At 41.2% G+C, this 24,644-nt stretch overlaps 2 protein-coding genes and 1 long non-coding RNA gene across 5 annotated transcripts; 1 reads left to right on the top strand and 2 right to left on the bottom strand.

The window, feature by feature from the left end:
• Positions 1 to 6: 6 nt before the first annotated feature.
• On the bottom strand, positions 7 to 10,537 carry LOC111252498 (dual specificity mitogen-activated protein kinase kinase 6-like). Of its 2 annotated transcripts, none has more exons than XM_086992434.1 (8): positions 10,218 to 10,537; positions 4,380 to 4,440; positions 2,993 to 3,155; positions 2,638 to 2,778; positions 2,126 to 2,268; positions 1,374 to 1,506; positions 718 to 792; positions 7 to 448 (listed from the first exon to the last, which is right to left on the bottom strand). In XM_086992434.1, exons 1-8 carry the CDS (start codon positions 10,228 to 10,230, stop codon positions 383 to 385), a joined length of 795 nt encoding a protein of 264 aa, XP_086848560.1. In that variant the 5' UTR covers positions 10,231 to 10,537; the 3' UTR covers positions 7 to 382. The 2 variants fall into 2 exon arrangements, with proteins under 2 accessions (XP_086848560.1, XP_022666254.1); XM_022810519.2 differs by having other exon boundaries at positions 1,374 to 1,500; positions 10,218 to 10,533.
• Positions 1,760 to 2,316, top strand: LOC147754811 (uncharacterized). The gene is made up of 2 exons (XR_015329892.1): positions 1,760 to 1,895; positions 2,143 to 2,316. It is a non-coding gene; the product is annotated as an uncharacterized LOC147754811 (long non-coding RNA).
• A 2,288-nt stretch (positions 10,538 to 12,825) lies between the features above and the next one.
• Positions 12,826 to 23,751, bottom strand: LOC111252602 (protein couch potato-like; the record flags this gene model as incomplete). 2 transcript variants are annotated; one of them, XM_022810779.2, is given in 3 exon segments in its annotated part: positions 12,826 to 20,991; positions 22,173 to 22,341; positions 23,630 to 23,751. In XM_022810779.2, coding segments are annotated over 3 exon segments (485 nt in total), but the record flags the coding sequence as incomplete, so codon positions are not given.
• Positions 23,752 to 24,644: the final 893 nt, after the last annotated feature.

Genomic DNA, 24,644 nt, shown 5'->3' with positions numbered 1-24,644 from the left:
GGTTACATCAGTTCTACAGATTCAGCTATTACGTGCAGTGTAATTAAATAAGCTTCGATGCACGGTGAGGCGCTCACAGGAACGTCTGTTACTATAAGGCTTAGTTATACATTACACAAATCATATTCGATTACCCTGCACTACTTGATAAGTTTAGGCTTTTGCAAAAAGGCTAGCCAGATCGATGCACTTGGATCACGACTTTAACTTATATTTTTTGGTACATCGTTTTTCTTCAGAAATGCGGACCGTCTTCGCATGGCCGAAATAGTTCCTAATTACGAACAGTACGCACATCGCACTTCCTAGCTATATGACGTCCTCTTAAGGAACAGGCTCGATGACTTCTTGAACAAATGCAGAGATGTCGGCTTTGCTGCCCTTAGAGATGAATGCCGTTTCTAGAAGGGCGGGATATCGTGCCCGCTGTTCTCGATTCTTTTGAAGGCTGTAAGAATAATTTCAAACTTTTGTCAGCAATGCTAAGTGCTTGCTCTTTTTGTTTCGATACACCACTGAGCAAGCTTGAAACATTCGTACCAAGTTAACTGAACGCAAAAACGTTGGGCGAGAATCACACCGGGACAGTTATAATAGTTGGTTAACCGTTCGCCACGAACTTCATTGAAATAGTATTATAGATTAGGCGCGACTTATTGTCTACGACTAGTATTGTCCTTCTTTTGGCTTGCATAGTGAGCTTGAATAAAAATTTACCATGGTAATCCCAAGGCTCCACACATCCGATCGCACATCGTATGTTGCTCCAGGTTCAGCTTGTATCCGCTCGGGCTGAAAAACATATTCGTCATTTTTAATTTGTGTTAATGCATCTGCGACTTTTGCACTTTTTAGAATTGTACGATAACTTCAACTGAGCTTCCTGAAGTTATACCTGCGTCGTTGATTTATCGCACCCTTCTTCTCATAATAAAGTTATCGCAATATGTGACTATTATTACTTTAGTCAAAGGCGTCGTTTAGCGATTTTCAGTGGTCATAGATCTGAATAATTAAGTAATAATATAATTTTTTTTAGTAAGTTGTGTTCGCTAGCGATGCGCAATGCGAAATATATAAAATCCGATTTACTTGACAGCTTTAGACATCCTAATAGTTATTATAAACGATTGCGGCTTGTTTTTAACGATGTCCACTTGTGTGCTAGACACGAAAAACTAGAAAGATATTCCTATATGTTTATAAAATGGCTAACATACGTTTAATGCTGGTCCGATCACGGTTGTCTCATCTCACGATAGACCATTAAGTGGTACATCATAGCGATTTTCATTCTTTGTATATATCGAACAGATATCTTTTGTTTTACCAGAATACAGATGTTGACTGAATGACTAAGGGGTCATACTCACAGGCATATAGGGTTTGCAGCCGAGGTTACTTTTCGCTACCGAGTCGACCATCTTGCCAGAGATACCGAAGTCACAAAGTTTCACGGAGCCCTCTCTATTAACCAACACATTTGATGGCTTAACATCCCTGCGACTCACATGACAGTAAACAAAATCTATGACAAGGCATCACAACTACTCGTTGGGTTTTCAGCCACAATTCCTCACTTCACAATTTATGCAATTGCGCACAAATAATATTCGGAACAGAAACGTGTTCAGTGAATGGAAATAAAAATGTATATTGTTAACATGAAGCAAAATAAATGTTCGCGACAATACGATCAATCAAGATTTTTATACGACAGTTATATGCTGTAGCAAGTAAATAACGAATTTATGGATGTCGTACATAAAATCAAGAGTCGTTAATTTCCACTTTGACGATTGGTCACCTACGTAAATTGCTGAAGCGACAAAGCGGTATCAACGGTGTGATGAATTGGTGCTTCTGTTAAAGTCCAACTATAAAATCGAACGCCCGTGGGTAATGTAGTGCTAACGTAATCTCTCACTGACCTTGTAGTTGGCGTTTCGAACCATGAATTACATCGAAAAGCAAATGGCTTACTCATACCTGGGTGATTGGATTATTTAGAATAAACTTAGCGGATGCCAAAAAAAGACTTCTATCCTACAGCTTAGATTCACCATGGTAAAAATGCATCCACCAGCTGCATGCCTTCATGGTGTCAACAAGCAACAACTCCTACCTGTGCATGATTTTCAGGTTTCGTTTTAGGTAATCGAGAGCCGTAACAATGCTGTACGCGATCTTAGCAAGAACAGGTTCAGGAACACCGCCCTTGCATCGGAAGGCAGCAAGATAAAACTTGTCCAAAGAACTGTCCATTTTCTAAAGATTGGCAATCAACACACGAAAAATACAAGTCTCAAAAACGTACCTAGTAGAAATCATTTTAAAGTTAATAGCAAAATAGATAAGGCAATCTACGTGGTGTTTCCACAGCATCATTTAATTTAGCTAAAAAAAAAAAATTAGCTAAAAAATTTAGACAAATTTATGAGTATTTATTTTCACGTATATTTGATGACACGAACTGCATGTAATTATACGTGGCAGAACTTCTGATAACACTTGAGTACCTTACAGCGCTTAGAAATAGCTTAATGTTAGTTCAGGTCGTACGCAACCACTAATTTCTTTTATGAACAATTGTGATTTTGCTATCTGCTACTTCAAAGCGTTCTACTGAAAACTTACTTCCATACAAATCCAGATATCGCCGTCATGAAACAATGCTCCATAGAATCGTACCGTATGCAAGCAATGAGCCTTCATCGAAACGTCGAGATCCATCAGTGCCCGACGTTTTTCCATTTCGTCGAAAGTATATCTGATACGCTGTGGTATAATAATAGCATAATAAATACTTCGACTTCGATGGTAGCGAGTGAAGTTGCCGCCACAGTGAAAGACGCTTGACCAAATGCTGGAATCTATTAGTGGAACACGCTATAAACACATATACAGTTGTGTTGTCACAACTATAGAATTCGTACTAGGGCAAGTGAAACAATCGATCTACAAAATATTTACAGCTAAATAATGGATTTACCTTAACAGCCATGAAAAGCCCGGTTGATTTATGTTTCATGAGATCTACAACCCCATAAGCACCTCGACCTAGCTCGCGCACTTTGTCCAACTCATCCGCGTTAACAGTGACCTCCTTGCCGTCCTTCTGAATTCGCGCGATTGAATTCAGATTTGGTGGTGCACTGAGTAAGCGATGGAAACAGAAGGAAAAACCGAAGAAAGGATAAGAAACGTTTTGGCCAGAGCGCTTGAAAATGGCGAACACACCTAAGTTCGACCACATTTTTAGAAAAAGGCCCCCCCAGAGATAAATGAACGTATTAGGTTCAGAATATTAGTTAGACGCAAATAATACTTTTAGATTGATGGAAAACGCATTATCCGTTTAAATTTGTTTTGAAATCACGAAATTTCATACGACATGTTGCCAAGATTGAGTGGTCCCCATGGCTGTGGACTTATTAGCATTTGCACTTACCTTTGATTCCTTTGTTAACATATCCATCATATATTGCTTGCCTTTCCTTGTATTTAGCTAAAATAACACTACAACCGTAATTTTTATTCAAAGTAACTACAGAAGTTATCTAGACCCGTTTAGTTGAAATGGCGCCATAGGGCTTCTTGATAAAAGCTCGAAATGGGGCTGCATTAACCAGTTATTGAAACACGAAATGGCCGACGCCTTGGATCACGCTTCCTAAATGACGCTCACGTTGCAACTTACTGAAAAGGCTTGAGATAGATTGCAGACATAGCCTCCTATTATACGTTAAATTGCGTGTAAGGCATGCTTAGTAACTTTTCAAAACGAAACTGGTGTGATGATTAATGGGTCATTAGAAAAAGCAAATATTACTATTATTATTATGCATCCGCTAATAAAGCTAAAATGCTTTACAAGGTAATGGATAATTACACAAAGACGGTAGCGTTTCGAAGATAGTCACATGGAAGCTGTATTTGAAAATCGCGCGCCTAGATTGTGTATACAAAGCGAAATCGTTTAAAAAAGACTTTCAGTGCAGATCGCAAAAACTATTCAATGGCAATGTACAAAAGAATCGATGGTCAAATCCGCATGGTGGCGAAATGGTGGACTACAAAGCTATATACAAGAGATATACAAGAGGTGGACTAGCTTTGAAACCGGGTGTGGACCCGTTTTGTCTCGCGTAAGAGGCCAGCCGTGTAAATCAATGCCTACCGACAATAGAGGATGTAAAACTTCAGATACTTATGTAATTGACTAGGTAACGCCTACCACATTTGATAAATTTACATGGCAAAAAAAATTACAAACGGGTGCACTTTCTGACTGATAGTAATTCGATGGGCAAGCTTTCGCACGTCACCCTGCTCCTGCGGGATGAAGCGCACCAGAACCCGTCACTGAAATTACTCACATGTCATCTTCTAATGGGGGCTCCTCTGCGATTTTCAGCTTAGGCACAAAGAGTTTCTTTGCTGAAATAAAGACAGATATTTGGCTATTATTCAATAAGGCAGACATCGATTAGTAAATCTCCACCCATATGTTTAAGTGGCTACCTTCCGTATCCCCTTAAGATCAGTCTCTTGTTGTACGTCTTTTGTTACCATGTAATTGTTGTGATTGATCAAAAAGATACTTTTGCCAATGGCTCGCGTTACACTATCACGCCAATAGATATCTCCTTAGAAATAATTTTACTGAACTAAATATGTGCCATTTCGAGTGACGTTTTCCCTCCATTTTCCTGGTAGCAACATAATCTCATTGTTGTCGAATTTCGATGGTTTCTAGGCAAAAAATTGTAACAAGCGGTTTTGGCATTAAAACTAAATTAACACCATTAAGAGAAATCTGCAAGCGCTAATACAGATCAGAGCCAGATGGTGCAAAATCCGTGCTATACGGCCGATGAATCAAAATATTTCACGTGAGTTCTCTCTATTTTTAGCTAAAGCTGTACGTGATCTGGCATTATCATAGTAAAAGACGACTCCTGCTCTGTTCAGTAGTTCCGGTAGCTTGTTCTTCTATATGAGTTGTCACTTGTTGACAATCGAGATTTGAATCAATCGCTTTGCCAGCGGGACAGCACCCTATCATGTACAATTCTTTCCTAAGCCCACCAAATCTATAGCATCATTCTTTTTTTTAGCGTCAGTCTGAGCACTGCCACATATTGTGAGGCAGATTTTTTCATTTACATTTTATTGTCGCATGTGATCCACTATTTATCATCCATAATCAGCCGCTCTAGAAATGGCTCGATATCGTTGCGTTTCTGTAGAACTCCGCAGATGGAAGCACGGTCGACTAAATTATTTTACATCAAGCTATGCAGCACCCAAAACATCAAGCATTTTACTGTAGTCAGCTTTCTTCGAACAGTTTAAAATTGTTTCCTGACTATATCATAGCTAGTCATCTATTGGGTTTGATTAACTTCCACAATAATTCCAAAAACTTTTTTCCGTAATTGGTCACCATTACGAGAGGTATCGAAATTTCCAGGACGAAGGCGATGGAAACTATCTTTGGGCCGTTTCGTCTGATAACGCGGCTTATTGACTACAAACTGTACAGTTTTTATAGGCTTGGGCAGCATAATAAAACTGAAAAATGTAGCAGATTATTGCAGAAGTTTCAGTCATCTTCGGCTGTTACTTATACTCTTCAAAGCCATATAGTTACATAGAGAGGGAGTATTTTTTTGACAGCATAATATGAACGTCGACTACCTTATAATATGTACTATCTTAATATGCTGTCTGGTAATTCTACTGTTAAAAAAAGAAACAGATCTTATAATGTAACACTAGACAATAGCTCGTAAATGATTCCGTGTAACAGCTTGACGAATGTGTATGAAATGTATCAGTTTGCCTCCACTATATTGAATTCACTAGAAGTACCGTCGTTTCGCAATAGGAAGAAGCAGCATGAGCGATGACTAACTGTGGATCTCATGCCATGTTTAATTAGGTTAGAACAGAAAACAGATCGAGTAGTAGAGCAGTCTACTACCCGTTTTGGGTGGCATGTAGAGAAGAAAAAACGTCACATCACAAAAGAAAAAAGAGCTTCATATAGCTAATCAACTCTCTGCGTAGAGTCAGACAACCTGGAAAGGCGCTCATTAATACTATCGTAGGTAACATTGCCCACGAAAACATCTATGAAAGTATTTAAATTCAAGAAGAAATGATCGTGAACGCACAAAATGAAATAGACACAAGGGTTAAAGTATTTGCGGTAAGCTTTCTTGCACAACTCTACATTGCTTTTCTAACTGTTGTCAATATGTGGATGTCCACTGATGTATACCTTGTTAACCTTGGATTCATCCAATCTAATAGCTTGAATAATGAAAAGAGTAAGATAAAGGCCACCCTTATACACCCTTATACATTAACACATGTAGTTTCTGTTTCTTTTCAATGTTCCTTTTTCTTGTTTCTCTCCTCTGTGTTTATTTATTTATATACACCATTTTAAAGAGATCTTGCTTCTCTGTAAATAAATTGTAAGAGGTTTCAGGCAAGACAAAAGAATGCATTTTTGACGCCTAGTCTATTTCGCTTCTTGCGAGGTCGCCGAATCATCACGGTATATTTGTGTTGTGTACAACGAGGATTCTATATTTGACGGAATTGCTCGAAGCCGGTTTGCGGAGTTCAAAAAAGCATTTTAGGACCAGCACATACCTCGTCCTGCTTGGCCGTTTGAAGACCTTTTGAAGGAAGACGGCTGACAAACAACTCTCGAATTAGCGAAATATTGGACTGCAGTTGTACTACTATTACAGTCAAGAACTTTAAACGTATAAGGCTTGTTTAAAGAGTACGGTTCTGGGTGCCCCGTGAACTGAGTTAACATTGCAAACAAATACGGCTTATCATTGCCTCCCAACATTTCGCTCGGCAGCGAGCAACACACAGCCACAATGATAGACTTCTAGACAGAATTGTCACGCATGACAAGACCCTGGGAAATGCTTGGGAAGAACAAGACCGTCGATAGTGATCTATATATACCATGCCCGAGTTTCTATAAATAAACGAAGCTATTCAATCGAACTGATTCGATAGACAAAGCAAAAAAAGTCATCCTTATCTAAGACAGTGTCAGGCCAAGATTTTCAGGGGTAGGTTCTTTTGCAGCCAGTTATATTATCCAGGCCGCGTGTCTGCAGATTACCGCCCTTTCCGATAATTGGCATGTAAAATGGTACAGTGACGAGGGTCTTAAAACTTGAACGAATTCTTCAATACCAAACTTGGAAATTCCTGACAAACTGGAATAACTGTATTAGTTGACAGAAAATCGCGTAGAGTGATCGCGAATACATATTAAAATAATTTGGTGCTAAGATTCGGGTAGAAAACTGCGTTTATTTCAAGGTAAAGAACAAAATTATTAATATTCCAGCCTTACAGTCCACAAATATCAGCCAGGGGGGGGGGGGTAACGAAAGCTTAGTATATCGATAGTATATATGACACTCAGGGTGCGGTAGAATCCACGTGGGTTCCGGTAAATATTGCTAATAAAGATGTCTACCTAATCAAAATCAGCAGGTGTCATACTATTGGATACAATTATAAGGACGTGTGCCATCGCAATTGAAAGTCACGAGGCTGTTCGCGATTTAAAATAGAGCTTATTGTTTTAACTATAGCTTTAGTCCTTGTCGTTCCTAACTAAACTGTCCTAATTTTGTCGAATATTTCCTAATACCAAAAAATGAAATAATGAAGGACAAAAAGTAATTAACCAAAAGCTATCTAATAAGCATAAATAATAATAAATATAAATGTTCGCCTTCCTTCTATAAAGTTTCGTTAATTCTTCATTGTAACATTTTCAAGAATGAGTGCTTGGCCCTTTTTCACATGTTACTTTTGAAAACGGCAGTCGATCGATCCTTTTCGAAAAAAGGCCAGATCAAGTAACCTTAAGCTCAAGTCAAGCAAGCTTGCGACCAAGTACGAGGACACTCGAACTTTCTAAACAAGTATAGGATTTGTTTTCTTTACTCTAGGCAAGTAAACCACTGAAATGTTGTTAGACTGGGGGCAGGCAGCTGCCTGTCTCTGACCAAGCCGCCTGAAACTGCGAGATTAGAAAACAATTTTTTAAAAAAAAAACACGATTCGTAAAAAGTGAGACTCGTAAAACTTTTCTTAAAAATTGAACAAGGCGCCTAAGGCATATGGTTGAAGAACAAATAAGATACCCCCTTCATTTAGCCTTGAATAAAATATGTTAGAAAGACACCGAGGAACACGGAACAACTCATCTGTAACGAACGAAAGCAATGTATTTGTTTGTTGATTATTACTATTAAGGACAACCAACGGATTGGCGAATACAACTTTTTTGTGTTCTGTTAGCTTCTGTTCTATATCACGTGCCTACAGGGATAAACCAAAACAATCGACCGCAAAACATGAGGTGACCGACTTCAAAGTGTCGCTCTTTTCAACCCACAGACATCCGAATTATACCCTTTAACTGTTGTAGTAAAACTAGGGAGGTCGTTAAGATCGTCAATTCCGATAATTCGTATAGAGACGTTATTAAACGCGGGGGAAGCCTGTTGTTGCACATAAAAAAATGTCATAACGCACTACACATACTCGATCTACCTTCACTGAGCGAAAATTATAGCATTACATTATTTGATATTTCAGCATTTATATATCTATACTATACAATAATAATATAATAAATATATTAAGATTACCTAACTATTAGATAAAATATTTAAAGTGGTAAGATACTACTCTTCGTCGTTGGTCCTTTATTAAATAGTTCATAAGACGATCACCGAATCCATTAAAATTAGCCCTATCTAGTAAATTTATATCAGCAAGTTGGCTCAGCTTTATACCTCGTTGTATGCTGCACCGTTATCACAGGATGACTTGTAACCGCGGAACTGCTGACCAGCTAATCATCATTTTAACATTTATTGACGTTAATTAAACCATTTATGTCATAATTTGTTGAGCAAAAATAGAAAACGAACTATACTGTGCCTTGATGAGATGGTTACCAAACGTCCTAAACGTATTTTCAGAGTGATATTCACTAAGTTAAAAAAAATTCACAAGTTAGATTAATACCTGATATGCAAGCTATGCTATCTAACTTGAGTTGCCAGAATAGGAAAGTGAAATAGACCTCCGAACAACATCGAATTATCATTGAACTGTACTCGTTGCAGTTGACAACCAATACTTTCCTATACTTCATGTTGGGGCAGTCAAAAAATTAGCGAGAAAAACTTTTCTTAAGCTAGTTGATTTTTTCCTGCTGTTTTCATTTTGCTAATTTTCTCAAACCATTAAAATTATATTCGGATAAAAAAAAACATTGCGAGTGGCCCTCGGTAACGTTCCTATACAGTGGCACCATGAACTTATAGAATTACATGTACTACCCAGAAACCTACTAGCGTTTTTTTATTGCACTTAGAATATGGTTCGCATAAGAATGACGTTCAGCACGTACTGCTTTATAAATATATTCCGCACATCCATACAGCTGAGGACAAACTTAGAGCCATTCGAATCCGAAATGTCTTTAGATTTCACTACTTTTGCTTAATTATTATAGCCACCTTTCCGTGCCTGCATCCATACGAACCGCCATAGTAATTTACATATGTCCCGCACTCCCATGTTCAATGATTAATAGAGCGTCTATTATCTGGGCTTGTTCGATTGCAATCGATATCCTAATGCAGTATTACTGCTATACGTACGACAAGACATGAAGAGTTACTGCTGGGATATCGTGGGAGGTCGAAGATCGTACGTCGAATTGACCAGCATGGACAAGCCACCTAGATTTTTACGTATGTAATATAGAATCCGGGCACACCGCCCGAGAGATTCAACATTATTATCATCTGTGATAAACGGGAGTGTGTCAATGAAATTCGTCCAGGGCCCTTTGTTTCGGCGAACATCGATTTCGGGATCATGTAATAGCTTTAGATTCAGCCAATTCTTTTAAGTTAAAATAGATCCTGATTCAATGTCGTTGACAAAAAATCGTGAGATTGATTACCCAAATATATCGGTTAGATTATTAAATGACAGACTAAAAGGTGCGTCACGGCCTGTTCAACCGTATGTGATCAACATTTAAGTTATTCTTGAAGGAGTCCTTTATCAAGGACACATTGCAGTTAACCCCTCAAGCCAGACATTTAACATCTGTGGAGACTATTAAGCGATCTTACCTCTTTTATTCATGGCAACTTCGGCTGTGGTTTATGAAGTGTTAGGAAAAATTGTCAGTATTTTCGTAGAGCCATCCACTATTAGTCGCTTTCGTTTACACCCTCGATATGAACGCGTTTGTTACATGCAAGACATGCTGGATCACCGACATGCATTGGAAAAAATCTTCGAATTTCGTAAGAACACAGGGCGGAGTTTATTAAATGATCTCCAATATTTGACGTTAATAAATCACAGAAGACAATTTATTTTATATTAACTGGCTCACACGCACTCCTTACAGGAACGGACCAGAACGAGTACAGGTGACCGCTGGAGACCAGCTCCTGTCTGGTACTCTTAAAGCTGCTCAGCGCTGGCAAAGCAGAAACTACTTAATCCAAAACAACAACAGACATTTTCAAATTTTCGGCGCCAATAATATAAATCTTGTTATGATGGTGTAGTGCTGACGTACTCGGCTACTTAACTTTGAGAAACGTATCATTATATATATATATATATATATATATATAGCCTGCAATATTCAATAAAAATGTATCTTCGTATACATGTATGTTTTTAACACACTGATAAATCTTATTGCAGATTTTTATGTCTCTATTTTATTTAGGACGGGATCCTAGTTAGCAGTGTACTTCTTTTAAATTGTATATATTCAATTCTAGAATATATTCAATGGGTGTAACATCAAAATACACGCATCTCGACCTTCTTGCCAAGCTTTCTCATCACCAGGGCGAAACAACACAGCCAAATCGTAGTTCCATTCGCTTTCGATAATGGCTAAGATGCTAACGGGGCCTGTACTATCCGTGAAAAATATGTTTCCCGGATATCTTTTTCAGTGAAAAGTCTGTGTGCATACGGCATAAACAAGAATTAACAAAAATGTTGAGAATAATGCCGAAGAGGCTAATATAAAGCCTGCGTACCATATCTCGTTAGTCCCTCCAATGTCTGGGAGGGTGATTTCCGTAAATCGCCGGCACTGCCGCGACGTGCCTGCCTGCTGAACATAAGATTGAGATGTTTCTTTGTGCTGAACATGGCCAGTCCTTTTGTACATACTAATGTAGATCCGGACGTAAAACTGGAAACATTAATTTCGTTCTCGTACGACCAGCCTTTTCAATGCGCTGCTTGTACCTGAAATAATTGTATACGCACACTACAAGATATTTGTACTACATCACCAGTTTTGTACGGTTGCACAGGACTTGTTGCGGTTGTGGGTGTGGCACAGTTCACCTCTGCTGCTAGAAAACTAGACATCAAGCTTATTTTAAGAACATGCTTTCCGTTAGATATAATATCTATAGTCCAAAGTCTCTACCACACACAGTGACCCTGGGTGCACATTTCATGAGGTGGTCGTTATTGGCTATACTGAACGCTTTGGTTAAAACCATAGAAGACTGCTACGCGACTTCAATTATCTTCATTCGAATTAGTGATATACTCACTCTAGATTTACAACATTTGCTCCTTTTAAGCTCAAACTGCAATTTATCTTAATGCTCTGTGTTTTCAGGATATGAGATCAATTATTCGCTAGTTATTCTTACTCTCACTTTGGGTATAGCTGATAGAAGGGAGACAGGAGTAAAGCTAGTTATTTGAGAGTGTGAACTCGACTTATGTCCAATATATAGGGGGTGACGCTTTTAAGAGGTTGGGGATTTCGATCCAGTGATGATCTTTGAAAGCAGAGAAAGTGCAACACTCCCAAAAATATCACCGTTTTGCCTGATCCATTTTTTGTGAAGCTTAATGGAAATCCTAGGTATTATATTACTCAAACGTTTTTCTGGTACTTAAACCTTATAAACTGTACAAGTAGGGAATATAACATATCATTCGTTGAATTAGCATGTTTAATCATCTCCTGAATGGGTCTCCTTTACATGGTTGCATAGCGCCTATTTATTTTACCCAACAATTTACTATTAAAATTTGGTCCGAATAAGCCGCCGTAAACTGATCCTCTGAAAAAAGATTTCACAGTTCTCCATGCCTGAGTCGGATAGGAAATTTAATTAATAAACGATCTGGGATAGATTTTAGCGTAAGCTCTTTTCTAACAATAGGGTCTAATACTTTGCTGAAACTTTCTAGCTTGGGTTTTAATTTAAGCAATCTCAATCTTCCTTTATAGAGTTGGAAATTCGTAAATTCATCCCTAGCCTTCGTCGGCGTATCGCTGGTTTTCGTCTCCTCCTTATGACGATTTTACGTGGACATTCTAGTAGGTTAGCAACTATTTCATATCTAATCAACATTTTCCTTACCAGCGTATAACAATTTTTGCCTTGTGTGAAGCGAAGATTCATAATTTTTAAACCATATTTATTTACGCCAGCACAAGCGATGCCCATACTTACGTACTGTCCGCAGAAGGTAAGGTAACGCATCCGCTTATCTCGATAACCTTAGCACGACTGCTACTATTTCAACACACCTACTACACACCTGAAGTTAGACCATTCGACTAATTCTCAGGCAGTCAGGTGACTGCATATAGATATACTAAAATCCTTGAGAATTGTGTGTATTCTACAGTTTATTCAATGCCGCCTACTCACTTGACACTGAAAAACAACACAATTTCTTTTTTATTTTATTTAATAATGTATATATATTTTTTGTATATTTGTCATTGTTGTAATTTCAGATATTTGGTCCACGGGCGCGCCATAGCGCACAGATCTACAACGGGCAGTCTGCAGGACCGTCGGCCACGTATTTTCGGTCTCGTTTTTCCTACACATTATATTTTTTTCTATTAGTGTTTTCCATCCGATGGTGGGACCACGTCAAACAACGGATAGGACCTCGCCCCCCGGGGTGGACAACGGACCGGCGGTCTGCAGAGGTTAGTGTTATCATCAACATGATCGTGTCTGAAGGTTGATGAATCGAGTCCTGGTGATCATTTTTTTCTCCTATCTCAATTCGTACATTTCATCGTCATCGTTATTATCGTTTCATTGAATCTTTCTTTTCATCCAGGCCCTTCTGTCGTCTTTCTGTATCTCCCGTCATGTCTTTCTTTGTTTATCCATATATCTCTTGTTAACTTTCGCGTTACCTGTTATCATCATCATTATCTTTTGCCGTACCATATCGAAATATGCCAGCCAATAGTTAAAGTTGTTACTATTTTACGTCCGTTCTTCCTAGCTGGCCGTCAATTTATTTCGCATTCGGTTGTCCTGTTTTATTGTCTTCCTGCCTTGCCTTGTGCTTTCTCTCTATTTCAACCAGCAGCTTATTCTTCGCGGTATCTCCTCATTGTTGTTATAGTTATTAATATCATCGTTTTCTTTGTCTCATTATTATCCACCATAGTTATTATCTCATTATCAATAATAATTATAATCATTTCATTATCATCATTGCTATTATTACTATCAACCTTCGTGGTCATCACTTATCACACTACCAGCTACACACAGCTGCGCTCCATACGCGTATCTCAGCTCGGCGCTGTGCAACGAACGGAGGAAAATGGGTTTACAGAACCGAGATAGCGCTGGGCGTTGGGTCCATTATGATTAATGATTATCGTCATCAGCATTCACTTCATCTTGTATCTATTAATTATATTAGAATAAGACGCGAATGACGCTCAAAGACGGTTGTCATTGTCACAGTTATCGTAACTATTACTACTGTTATTATTATTGTTACTAATTAATGCTTGTTATTATTTGCTCTCATTCCTCTCTCAGGAATAATCTCTCATTATCCTCCATCTTATCAATGCGATCCATATAATTAGTATAACCCATTTTATCGATATCACTGTTAGTTATTGTTATCGGTTAAACAGCTTGCAAGAACGACTATTAAATTATTACCATAAGTGGTATTTGTTTATTATTATTAATTGTTTTTTGTTATCGTCGTGTGCCACCACTTCCTCGTATCGTTTCGTATTATTATGATTATTGTTTGACCATATAGCGACATGATTACTATCTATCACCGTTCCAGCAGATACACAGTGATCGTCTGGTGTGATGGGTCCGCTGCCGAACGTCAGCTGTCAGCAGGCTAGTCGATGGGATTAGTAGCATTGGAAAAAAATCCGACAAGATTGCGTGTGTACCGATTACAACTCACCCCCGGAGAAGACCCTCGATTGCGTATGCGCTATCCGGTTGGAAGAACAGGCCTCTCGCGCGAAAAACGGGTTTCGCTCAGCGGGCGTTTGCCCTATTGAGACCACGATTGCCACTCACGTTGATGACCATTCCGCTATTTGTGAGATCGAAGACGCAGCGGTCCGATGTAACCCCTCGTAGCATTGCATAGTGCTCTACAAGACACTAGAACGTGTCACGAGATTATTCCCACTGTTTTTAGGTGGGTGACAACTGTCTGTAAGGCATGCTCACAAGGCCGCCGTTGTTTTTGCCTGGCCGCAACGATGTTCCTTGCACTATTTTATCCGATTAGCGTTAGCTAATACCGCTAACGTTGATGTATATCTTGCATGCAATAGCAAACAAGGCTCAAAACGACATCTAGCGGTCGAATTAAGTACACCGCTATAATATTCTATGATATAATTAACGTTATTGTGGAATATTTTGCGTTTGAACTTATTTTTGACGCCCATTACCTGTCCACGTTCCCCTTTATGTCGCTTAGATGATCCTCTGAAGTCCTGTCAAATCGTGGCCTCGCTTTGTGAATAAATGAAAATTTTTTTAGGTCAGAGTTAAAACAGCGACCTGGTATACGCAATGGGTCATTTGTTCTAGATACAACGTTTATTTCAACTGTGTCAGTGGTTTACAGGACCTGTTTTACAGGAAAGCACTTTTCGCAGTTCGGGACTCAGTAAAACGGATTGTTTGTGTTCAATTCATTTGAATGCCGGGACAGTCGTCACGCACTCATACACACACACACACACACACACACACACACACACACACACACACACACACAAACACACACGCGCGAAATCTTTCCGTTGCTACACTAATTACCCATTTATCATTCAGTCACTCGACAAATCACGCCATCGAAACATTTGGTTGGAACTCGTGGCTCCGTTCGCTCGAAATAGCGGCCTGTCACCTCTTGACCAAAGCGTTTCGAGAGCCAATAATTATTACCTACGCTTAATGCATAACGCCCACAATTTGACAAACAAACTCTAGCCACTTAACAGGCCAGCGACTAGATACGAATAGAAGAAATGTAGTACCATCCACCCGCACCAATTGTTGTTAGGAATGACCCAAAAATGCTCGCTGACCAATTGCGATTTGTTTTCGATACGACGAGCCCGAGACCCCAAGTCAAACGGTAACCCTGATTCCACCCACGTCCAGGACCGCTCGTCGAACATACACAGTCGTCTGGATTACAGCCACTCAGACATCCAGTCATACGTTTCGATATTTCTTCCATGAGTTTTCCACCTCATGTACTTCAGTTAGACTAACGACCGTACGGGCAGTCGACCATCATACATATCCAATTCCGATGACGACTACTATAAATAAGGGGAGCTATAATAACATTTCGGGTACGTCACTTCGTAGTTGCATTGAATCGTTGATGAGCGACCATTTTTGTTTTTTTTTTGTTTAGAATGTCTCTGAATGATAGGGTTACACGATCACCACTGTTCATAATGGGAAGTTCGCCTTCCGCTATCGCTATTCGCTCCTCTGGGCCTACTAACATTTAATTTTCACTAGAGACGGACTCTGCGTTATAGCCACTAGCCACAAGGCCGCCGAAGGGGAATCGTTGGTCGAATTCGGTTTGTGTGTTCCACCCGAGAACACGTACCCATCGCGTGTAGAGCTTCTCTCCAGAGTGACTACGGGCGTTTCTTATTCGGCATAAATGAATAGACGAGTTGCGTGACTTGTACAATTTCAGGACGAACACATGTCTGCAGGCGATGACGCGCTTCAAGACTTCATAGAACAGCGCACTCACTGCTTTTCTCGAGTTTTTTGAGAGAGACTGCTGACCGCTTTTTCCAGCCAAACACACGCTCACATATATTTTTGGCTGGCTTTGTTTTCCGCCTAAACTACTTTTCTCTTGAAGGTTTTTTCATTTCGTACGGTAGCGTCACATCAGCATCTTGTTCCTCTATCGTACAGACAGCGACATTGATTATCAAAGGTAAATATATGTGTATTCTTCTATGATGATGATATGCTTATTGTTGTTGCTGTTTGTATTTATCTGACGGGCCATGATATAGAGATTGATACATAGAATACTATTACATAAATAGCGTATATAAGCATTTATATATATATATAATGTGTATAGTCTTATAATATGATCATTTTTTTACTCACATAGCAATATCAATACTTATATAATTCGTCATAGTATTAACAATAATTTTATTTTAAAAGGAGATCCCCCAAAGCGGATCTCGTGGTCAGTTTACGACGACTCCACCTCTCCTCTCCATTTCCACCCTTCGCTCATATAGATTAAATCAGCATTCGTACCAGTGTCCTCGAATAGGCCATCATTGTTTTTCCCGTTAGCCTGACTGGTGTGTCAGGTGAAGCGACGCTAGGCTGACTAAATTGCCGCGTTCAAGTGGAACTGACAAAGTGAGAATAGGACCTTTGTTGTCCGTGAAAAACATATTGTGTTTTACGTTACGCTTGAAGCCATTTGATCGTCATCATCAATAGTCGACGTTAGTGTTTTGTCTTGGTATCGTTATTATTATTATCTAATACTAGTAGCGGTATGTTCTGTTATCCAGAGTAATTATTTGCGTATTTTTCCATTTTGCTATATCACAGAGTGGGCAATTCTTAGCGGTAGCCACTGCGGATAGCGCAGAACAGCTGCAGATCTATTTTAGAGTGCGATACGAAAATAATTAAGAAAATACAGGTCAGAATTATTAAGCGTCGCCAAATCAATCGACCGAACGTCGATCAGGAATGATAAAACGTTCACAAAACGTTTTCAGTTACGTCGCTCGTCCTCCTAGCCGAACCGATTTCGTACCTAGCCAGTAGCTTGATTGATTGATGCTCATATCGGATGCGCGAGCGTTAATAATATCACATTATCTGTTCCGTTTAACTGTTACCGATTAGTGATTCACTAGGATTAGAGAATACTGCGTTGAACATTGATTCGCAGGTCTATTGAGCCCAGACCTATCCTTTAGGCCGGCTTTACGATCTAGAGTTCGCAACTGTCGCAGTGCCATTGCCACCAGTCGCCATCGCAACTCCCATTTTATTGTGTGGTGAGTAAGCCTCATTATTCTATTGGGTCCACGGCCCACGCGTGGACCTATCCGCTTCTCCGCTCATGTTGGGCCGGGACGCCATTCACTGGTCCAGCTTCTCTCCGTCGCTATTATCCATCAACCAAGCCCCCCGAAAAGCGTCGGTCGATTGAAAATTTCGCGCCACACATCGCATCGTCCTTCCATTTTAATATCATAATTAATTATTATTAGTGATATGTACAGGTTTCTTTAGGGTTGTTTCCGACGCACACGTGGAAAACCGCCAATTCTATTATTTGGTCCTCAAGAACTCTCGCAATAGTCAATATATCGTGTGGTAGTATTAGTTAATAATAGTAATGGTAACAAATCATTGAATCATACTCAATCACCATTGTCAGTACCCCACTATGTATATATTATCGGTCTGTTGATATGTCTTTTTTTCCTAGAGAACGCTATCGAAACGGGCGAAACGTGGGCAATTTGTGGACCGCAGAGGTGGGCTGCTTTATTAACGCGGCTAAGCACTAGCCAGACCGAACAACCTGCTACGCGTAACAGCTTGTAAGGAACTACAGGCCAGTCAGCGCAGGCTTCCTATTCTCGATAACAAACTGACGTGGACTATATGGCAGCTTACAGACCAGGAAAATATCCCCCAGGAACAATAATTTCAAACGTATAAACACGAAACTGGGGGCGCCTCGTTCGTGGGGTTCTTACGCACACCAAATAGTTTTCTTAGATTGTTTTTGTCGCCACAAAATGTCTCGCCTACGAAACTGTTTCGATTACGTTTACTCCGAAGATGCTCGCGCGCGTTGGGGTTGTCAGTTTGGTCCCCGCGTTTCGGGACATAAAGTCACCAGCTCTACCGCTTGCTTTTGCTTCGTCTACCTTTTTGTATAGATTGATTCACATTACGTTATTATAGCGTATTATTACACAATAATCTGTGTAGGAGTTACTGATAGCTCCCCATGAACTTCGTCAACTCATGCGCATATCATGGTTGTCACGGTCATCAAATGGTTAAATTATTGCCAACAGCTGGCGTCATAGCATCACTAACGTAGAAAGAGCGTTTCCGCACGTCGTGATTACGTGCCACACTCCTTCGCGCCGTCAACGCTGACCGTCGAGCGGGAGCTTCTCATCGTCGGCCGGCTAGCATAGCAGTCATAGAGTAATTGTAATTGCAACAAAGATTATACTAGATATGTATATGTCAAAATAAACACCTTTCTGCCATGATAAATAGTAAATAATGTGTCCGTCCAATAGGATTGCTCGGGCCTGACCTGAGACGCATCGCCAGAGGCACTCAACAACGTAAAGATTCGGGGGTGATTCTTTCGTTCGTGGCCCGTTCTCGCAAATCATCTGCTGACGGGCGAATTTAACGTTCTTGCTTTTCACAATGTATTTTCAGTTACAATACAGCTCTAATGACGAATCAGACCAGTTTGACTTATCATTTGTCTTTGCTGTTGGGGGGCCGGGGGAGGGGGCTGCTGCACTCCGGCTTTTGCCGACGTTGTGGCTTCCACCTATGCTGTTTTCCATAATAGTAATAATTACACTAGGTAAAACTTTTTTTCGTTAACGACTGTTATTATACGCCATATGAAACCTATCATCGATGCATATCTAATGCTTTGTTAGTATTAATCTGGCTGTACGTTGGCGCTCGACTGACGGGCTGAGGGGCCGAGCGACCAATTGCCGTAAACCGTTGACGCGACACGCTGACAGGGGGAATCATGTCCGACGACATCAGAAATCGCGTTGAAATATTTGCCGTAATAATCCTCAGTAAACGTCCCGCTTCGACGCGGAAAATGCGACGTTCCGTCGAGCGATCGCGCATCCGCACACGGTGAAGTGGCGCTTCTTTGCGTTGCTCGGCTTAAGTACACGTATAGCTGTGGCGGGTTACGATGTGAAGTTGCTCCTCAGATCATTCACGTAGATCCGTTTGTATAAATCGGGCTCAGGTTGTTTGTCCTTCATTTTGTTACCGTTTCCTGTCGGTTTTTGCAGACGGTTTTTTTGTCTACGTCCCTCAGCATCGCCGATGCGTTCAATCGATTACGCGATCAATCCAATCGTTTCCGCAATATCTTTTTCATTGTTGTCTACATATAGGGGCTAGCGCATGCCTGAATTCATCTATAATATTATAGCTTCCTTTTTTATTTATGGTGAATAATCGGCTTCGGGGTCATCACGAGATCGAGCCTGCTTCTAGCCCGACCAACAATTATTGTCACTGTTCAACCGTCACTATCTTATCGTGATAATCATCAGTAATATAGTAATAGTAGTGGTAATAATAATCGGAATACGAATATTGACCTACAACTTCTCGAAATGCTAATCCAAGAATGCTAAAAAATGGGTGCCACCTTTCGAGCCTCCTACAAACATCGTTTCTATCGATGACAACCACTTAGAGCTAACCATCTCTTGGACGAAGATTGCTCTTCAGCGCACCTATTTCGAAGATCGGAAAGAGCAATAGAATTGCATCTATTATTACTATTATCATTATTATTGTTCAAGGTCATGATCCATCTGCGGACATCTGCACAAGCTCACTCACGGGGACAGCTGCCATTCATATTGCTCCCTCATCTCTTCACCATTTCGGCTCTTTAACCTAACCAGCTGCTGGGGCGACAATCAATTGGCTCAACTCACGGTTGTATCATGCCTTCCTTACCGGTGACAGTTCCCCGCTGCTGTTTCGAACTCGTCTCTTCTTGCGCATACATCTTTCCGTTAGGTCATGTTCCTATTAGCGTTGCCGGCAACGTACTTGATTTGTAGCATCAGTACTATTAGGATACGAATATCGTTGATGAATCGGATGAGCTTATCGATTAGCTGGTCTGTAGGCACAGGAATCGCTTGGATAGAACCCCCCTCCGTCACTCTTTGAGGCGTTGGATCTATACCATACTATGATTATTATTATTATTATACTGAACATATATTCTGCTATTATCAGCAGAAAATTAATTATTACGTTGTTTTTCAAGTTGCTGAATTTTCCATCCCTTTCATTTCCTTTATCTTTTCGTTTATCGTTCTGTCTCCCCCTGTTCTTCATCGCCGTTGAATGGGGATAGCTAGAATTTCGATTAGACTATATTCCTCTCTGTTTGTCCGCATTTTTCCTCGCTTCCATCTTCGAGATTCTAGGGTCTTGGGGATGCGCGCAAGAAGAGCTGGAGTCGACTTTTATTGATCTTGTTATCTTCTCGCGTCCTGGATGTTCATCTTCATGCTTTCGTGCTTGGTTGTTGCTTCTGGGGGAATTTACCTAACGAATCTGTTGGGCGTATCGTCCTGCTGCACCCCGGACAGCGAAGTTAAGTTGGGTGAGAGCGATGTAACTCCAGGATTGGTTCCAGCGGCCGCCTGGGCTTGTAAACACGCGAACCGTACCAGCTGGGCCTGATAGTTCTCCATTGCCGCAGCAGCTATTAATGCTGCCTGTTGTTGGCTAGAGGCTAAAGTCGTACCACGCGGTAAAAAGGAAAAGGTAAGGAAAGAGCACAAACACAACAGACGATAACAAAAAGAGTGTTAGTTGTTTCCCATATTCTTGCTAGAGCTGTCTTTCGCAATCATTAACCATGATTAAGAATAGAATAGATGTTTACAGTTACTAATTATTAGATTTATTCACAGTTACCACTGGTCGAATGGAAATTGCCTTCAGCAGATACGGGGTTGTGCGCCAATCGCAGTTGGAGGAAAGATAGTTAGTACGCTTAAACAGGAAGATTTGTAACATGTCACGGCTAGTAGTCGCAGTGCGTGACCATATGATTAGTGGCTGTTATTACCCCTACATAGAGATAGTTCAATGTGTGTCTGAACGAGCAATTGCAACCTAAAGCTAGAGACCCACAACGTCCAGGATGGCCACATTCAAAACCTAACAGAACGGAGTTAACTGAACGTTACTAGCAAAGACGTGACCCTCTTGATCCTTGACTTTCGTTATTTTTGTTGCTGCTGTTGTTATAGTTGTTGTTGTTGTTGTTGTTGTTGTTGTTGTTGTTGCTACTGTTGTTTTCAGTGTAACACCCATTTGGTTTGTTCAGAGAAAGGAGACAAATTCAGTTACAAACAACAAAATTGGCCCCACCTAACCATGTCGTTCAGCTACATGCTAATTACGGTGCAATGGCCGTAATGTGATTTGATGTTAGTTCAATGGTGACAGTGATCGGCACGGCAGAGGCCACGTTGCCAGTGGGACAGCCAGTCACCCCTGAATACGTTATATTAATAATAATAACATCAATACAATAATACTGTTTTCGACAGTCCCATTGGTTAGCCGGCGGCCGAGTCCGCCATCGGTTTTTCTGTCCCTTCGTTCGTCCACCATTTGCATTCCGTCCCGTAAGCTCCCGCGACACCACACGCAGGTTTAGCCTTGCCAGGGCGTTAGTGGCCGGCGAGTCTACCAGGAGACGGACAGTCGCCGCAGTAGAAGCCAGCGGAGGTGGTTCTCGTCAGTGGGTCACCCAGTCATTAACTGAGTGAATGGGTCAGTCAGTTAGTCTGCCGTCACCCCCCGGTCAGTCGGAACGCCCCGCTCGCGGCAACAGAAGTTGAACGCAGTTCAGCGCATTGGTGGCTGACGTGCTTCACAGAGAAGAAGGGGGAATCTGCTCACCAGAGTTGATCTTGTTCGAGTCAGGCTGGGCGGGCCAGAAGTTGTTGCTGGGGTTGGCGGAGATCGAGCTGAGGTTGTTGGCCGTGCTAGTGGCCGGAGCCTGCGAAACAGAAGCAGTCGGCTGAGTATTCGCCTGCGCCGTGCTTGCCGGATAGTAGAAATGGTGCGGCTGAAACGAACACATAGGCGGGCGCTTAACGTGCAGAAGTTGCAATGTGAAGAGCAAGCGGCTGAATGCAAGGGCGCCTGAGCACTGTGCTTGCCCCACTAGCGATGCTCGCTGCTTGCGCGCAGCGACAATCAGCGGCTAACGCTACTGCTGAAGATAACAACACAATTTGCAACAATGCACCCTAGACCTCACAGAAAAGAAAGACGGAACGGAAAGGAAAGGAGGATACACTGACAGAAATAAAATTCACGTGAGAAGCAAATAGAACAGGGGAGAAGTAGAGAAAGAACTCGGCTGCAGAGCTAAAACGGTAAGCGGTGAGAAAAATGTTGAGTGAAAAATTAACAAACCAGGATAAGGTTAGAATGATGAAAAAAGAACAAACAGAAACAATACATACAAATTAACAAAACATATCAGAGAAAAAAAAACTGCTCGTTGACCGACTATCCGATCAAACGGGGTCGGATAACTATGTAGGGGAAAAGCGCTGGCCGTAGGGCAAGAACGATTATTACACGCCCGTAGAGATCTGTCTACGGTAATGCTGGCAGTAGCACAATGGACGCTCACGGTGCAACATGGTACATATAAAATATAGCGACGATCAGCTTTGTGCTATGTTGACATTGGCTTTTAGCGTGCCTTGGCTTTCTAACGCGTTGCATTTGCGGCCATCAATGAAGTAAGAACAACAGGCGCACACAGAAACGAGGTGAAAGAACGTCAACGAGCGAGATTAAGCGTGAGCTTAGGGATTGTGTGTTTTCTGATGAGGGAGCTAGAGGAAAATCCAGAAATTAGACTTAGCTCAGCAAATGAAAAGCTTGAAAATCCATTTAACTATAAGCTGGATCATAAGAAATACTGTGATGTTTGAAGTATTATGCATAGGTGCATAAGTAACGAAGAAGGTCGTGCTACTGGCCAATCGTTCTGCTACAGGTACTGAGGTTAATTACTACGGAACGGAAAGCGGATGAATGGAAAACCGCCGTTTCGTATTGCGGTGCTTAATGACTGCTAATTCTATATCTATTAAAGTACAACGAAATTGGCGCAAAGCATTGGATACGCGAAGACAGCTAGGCCATTTAGAAAATCATCGTGTTCACCTACGTTAGCTACAATGGTAGCTATTGGTACCAATACGATTACAAAATGTAGTGCTACTCTCGCCATTGCTGCATTGAGGTAATCGTTCGATGGAGCTGATTGCGTTGCGATGCGTGATGTTGCTAAGCGTAGCGTAGCTTATTTGTCGTATAACTACCCGGGTACTTACCGGCAACTGTGGGTGGAGCGCGGGATGCATGAGGGCAGCCGAGTGCAGGCCAGAGGTTATGGGCACCTCAGCATACGACAGCGGATGTGGCCACTCCGAGGGTAACAGCGCGGCCCCGATCTCTGAAAGGCGCACGAGGACAAGCGAGGTTAGGAGTGGGGCGAACCTGCCGAACCCATTAAGAGCCAAAGAGAATTAGGTAGAAAGGTAGAGAGAGCCAGCTAGCCCGGGTACCTGCAGCTAACCCGAGAGCGCCACCAGTGCAGGATTGATTGATTGATTGATTGAATTGAGTCATATTTCCAATCAGTGAGGATGCTCCGCCATCGGCCACTGCAGCCAACCCAAAAAATTATCAGCCCAAATAATCGGGAGGAAACAATACGAACAATAACTCGACGCATATGTCGATGTCAAATTGGGATGGATACAGGGGCCGATAGCAAGCGGTTTGTATGGATGGAATGGATGGATCAAAAGCGATTCTGCATTATGTGCGCCGTGGGTTGATGTGCTGGCTGCCTGCCTGCCGAGTCGTGTCCAACGTCGCTAACCACGAATCCCTTTGTCCCTCAATGATGTCTAGTTGCCCTTCCCCCCAGGACAAGCACTCGTTGTTTTTGTTGTGATTTTTTTGTTTGCAGATCAACTGCAACCTTCCGAACAGCCAATACGCTGCTGCTTAGCGATGTTTGCTACTGGAAATGTTGCCTTAAGTTTGAATCAGGTAAATGTGGCTCGAATCGAAAACTGGGCTTGAAACGACCATCGCACCCATGACAAAAAATTAGATAACTGTTGTCATGAGCTATAGAATAACATAATCATTGAAGTTTGTTGGAAATTTTTTTTTGCTGGAAAATCGTTCAACTGGTTTATGAGCTATATCCAAAAATTCTGTTCGCTCTCTGGAAATACTCTCTGTCATCTCAAGTGACGACATCTTTAGGACCTTACTGTACTAAGCTTTGCATCGATTCTGAAGTAGTATTTGTTAGCCTCTGCAATCGCTGCG

This window comes from Varroa destructor, unplaced genomic scaffold (genome assembly GCF_002443255.2).
Source record: "Varroa destructor unplaced genomic scaffold, Vdes_3.0 BEIS01000006.1, whole genome shotgun sequence".
NCBI lineage: Eukaryota > Metazoa > Arthropoda > Arachnida > Mesostigmata > Varroidae > Varroa > Varroa destructor.
This window is presented reverse-complemented; position numbering and strand designations above follow the sequence as displayed.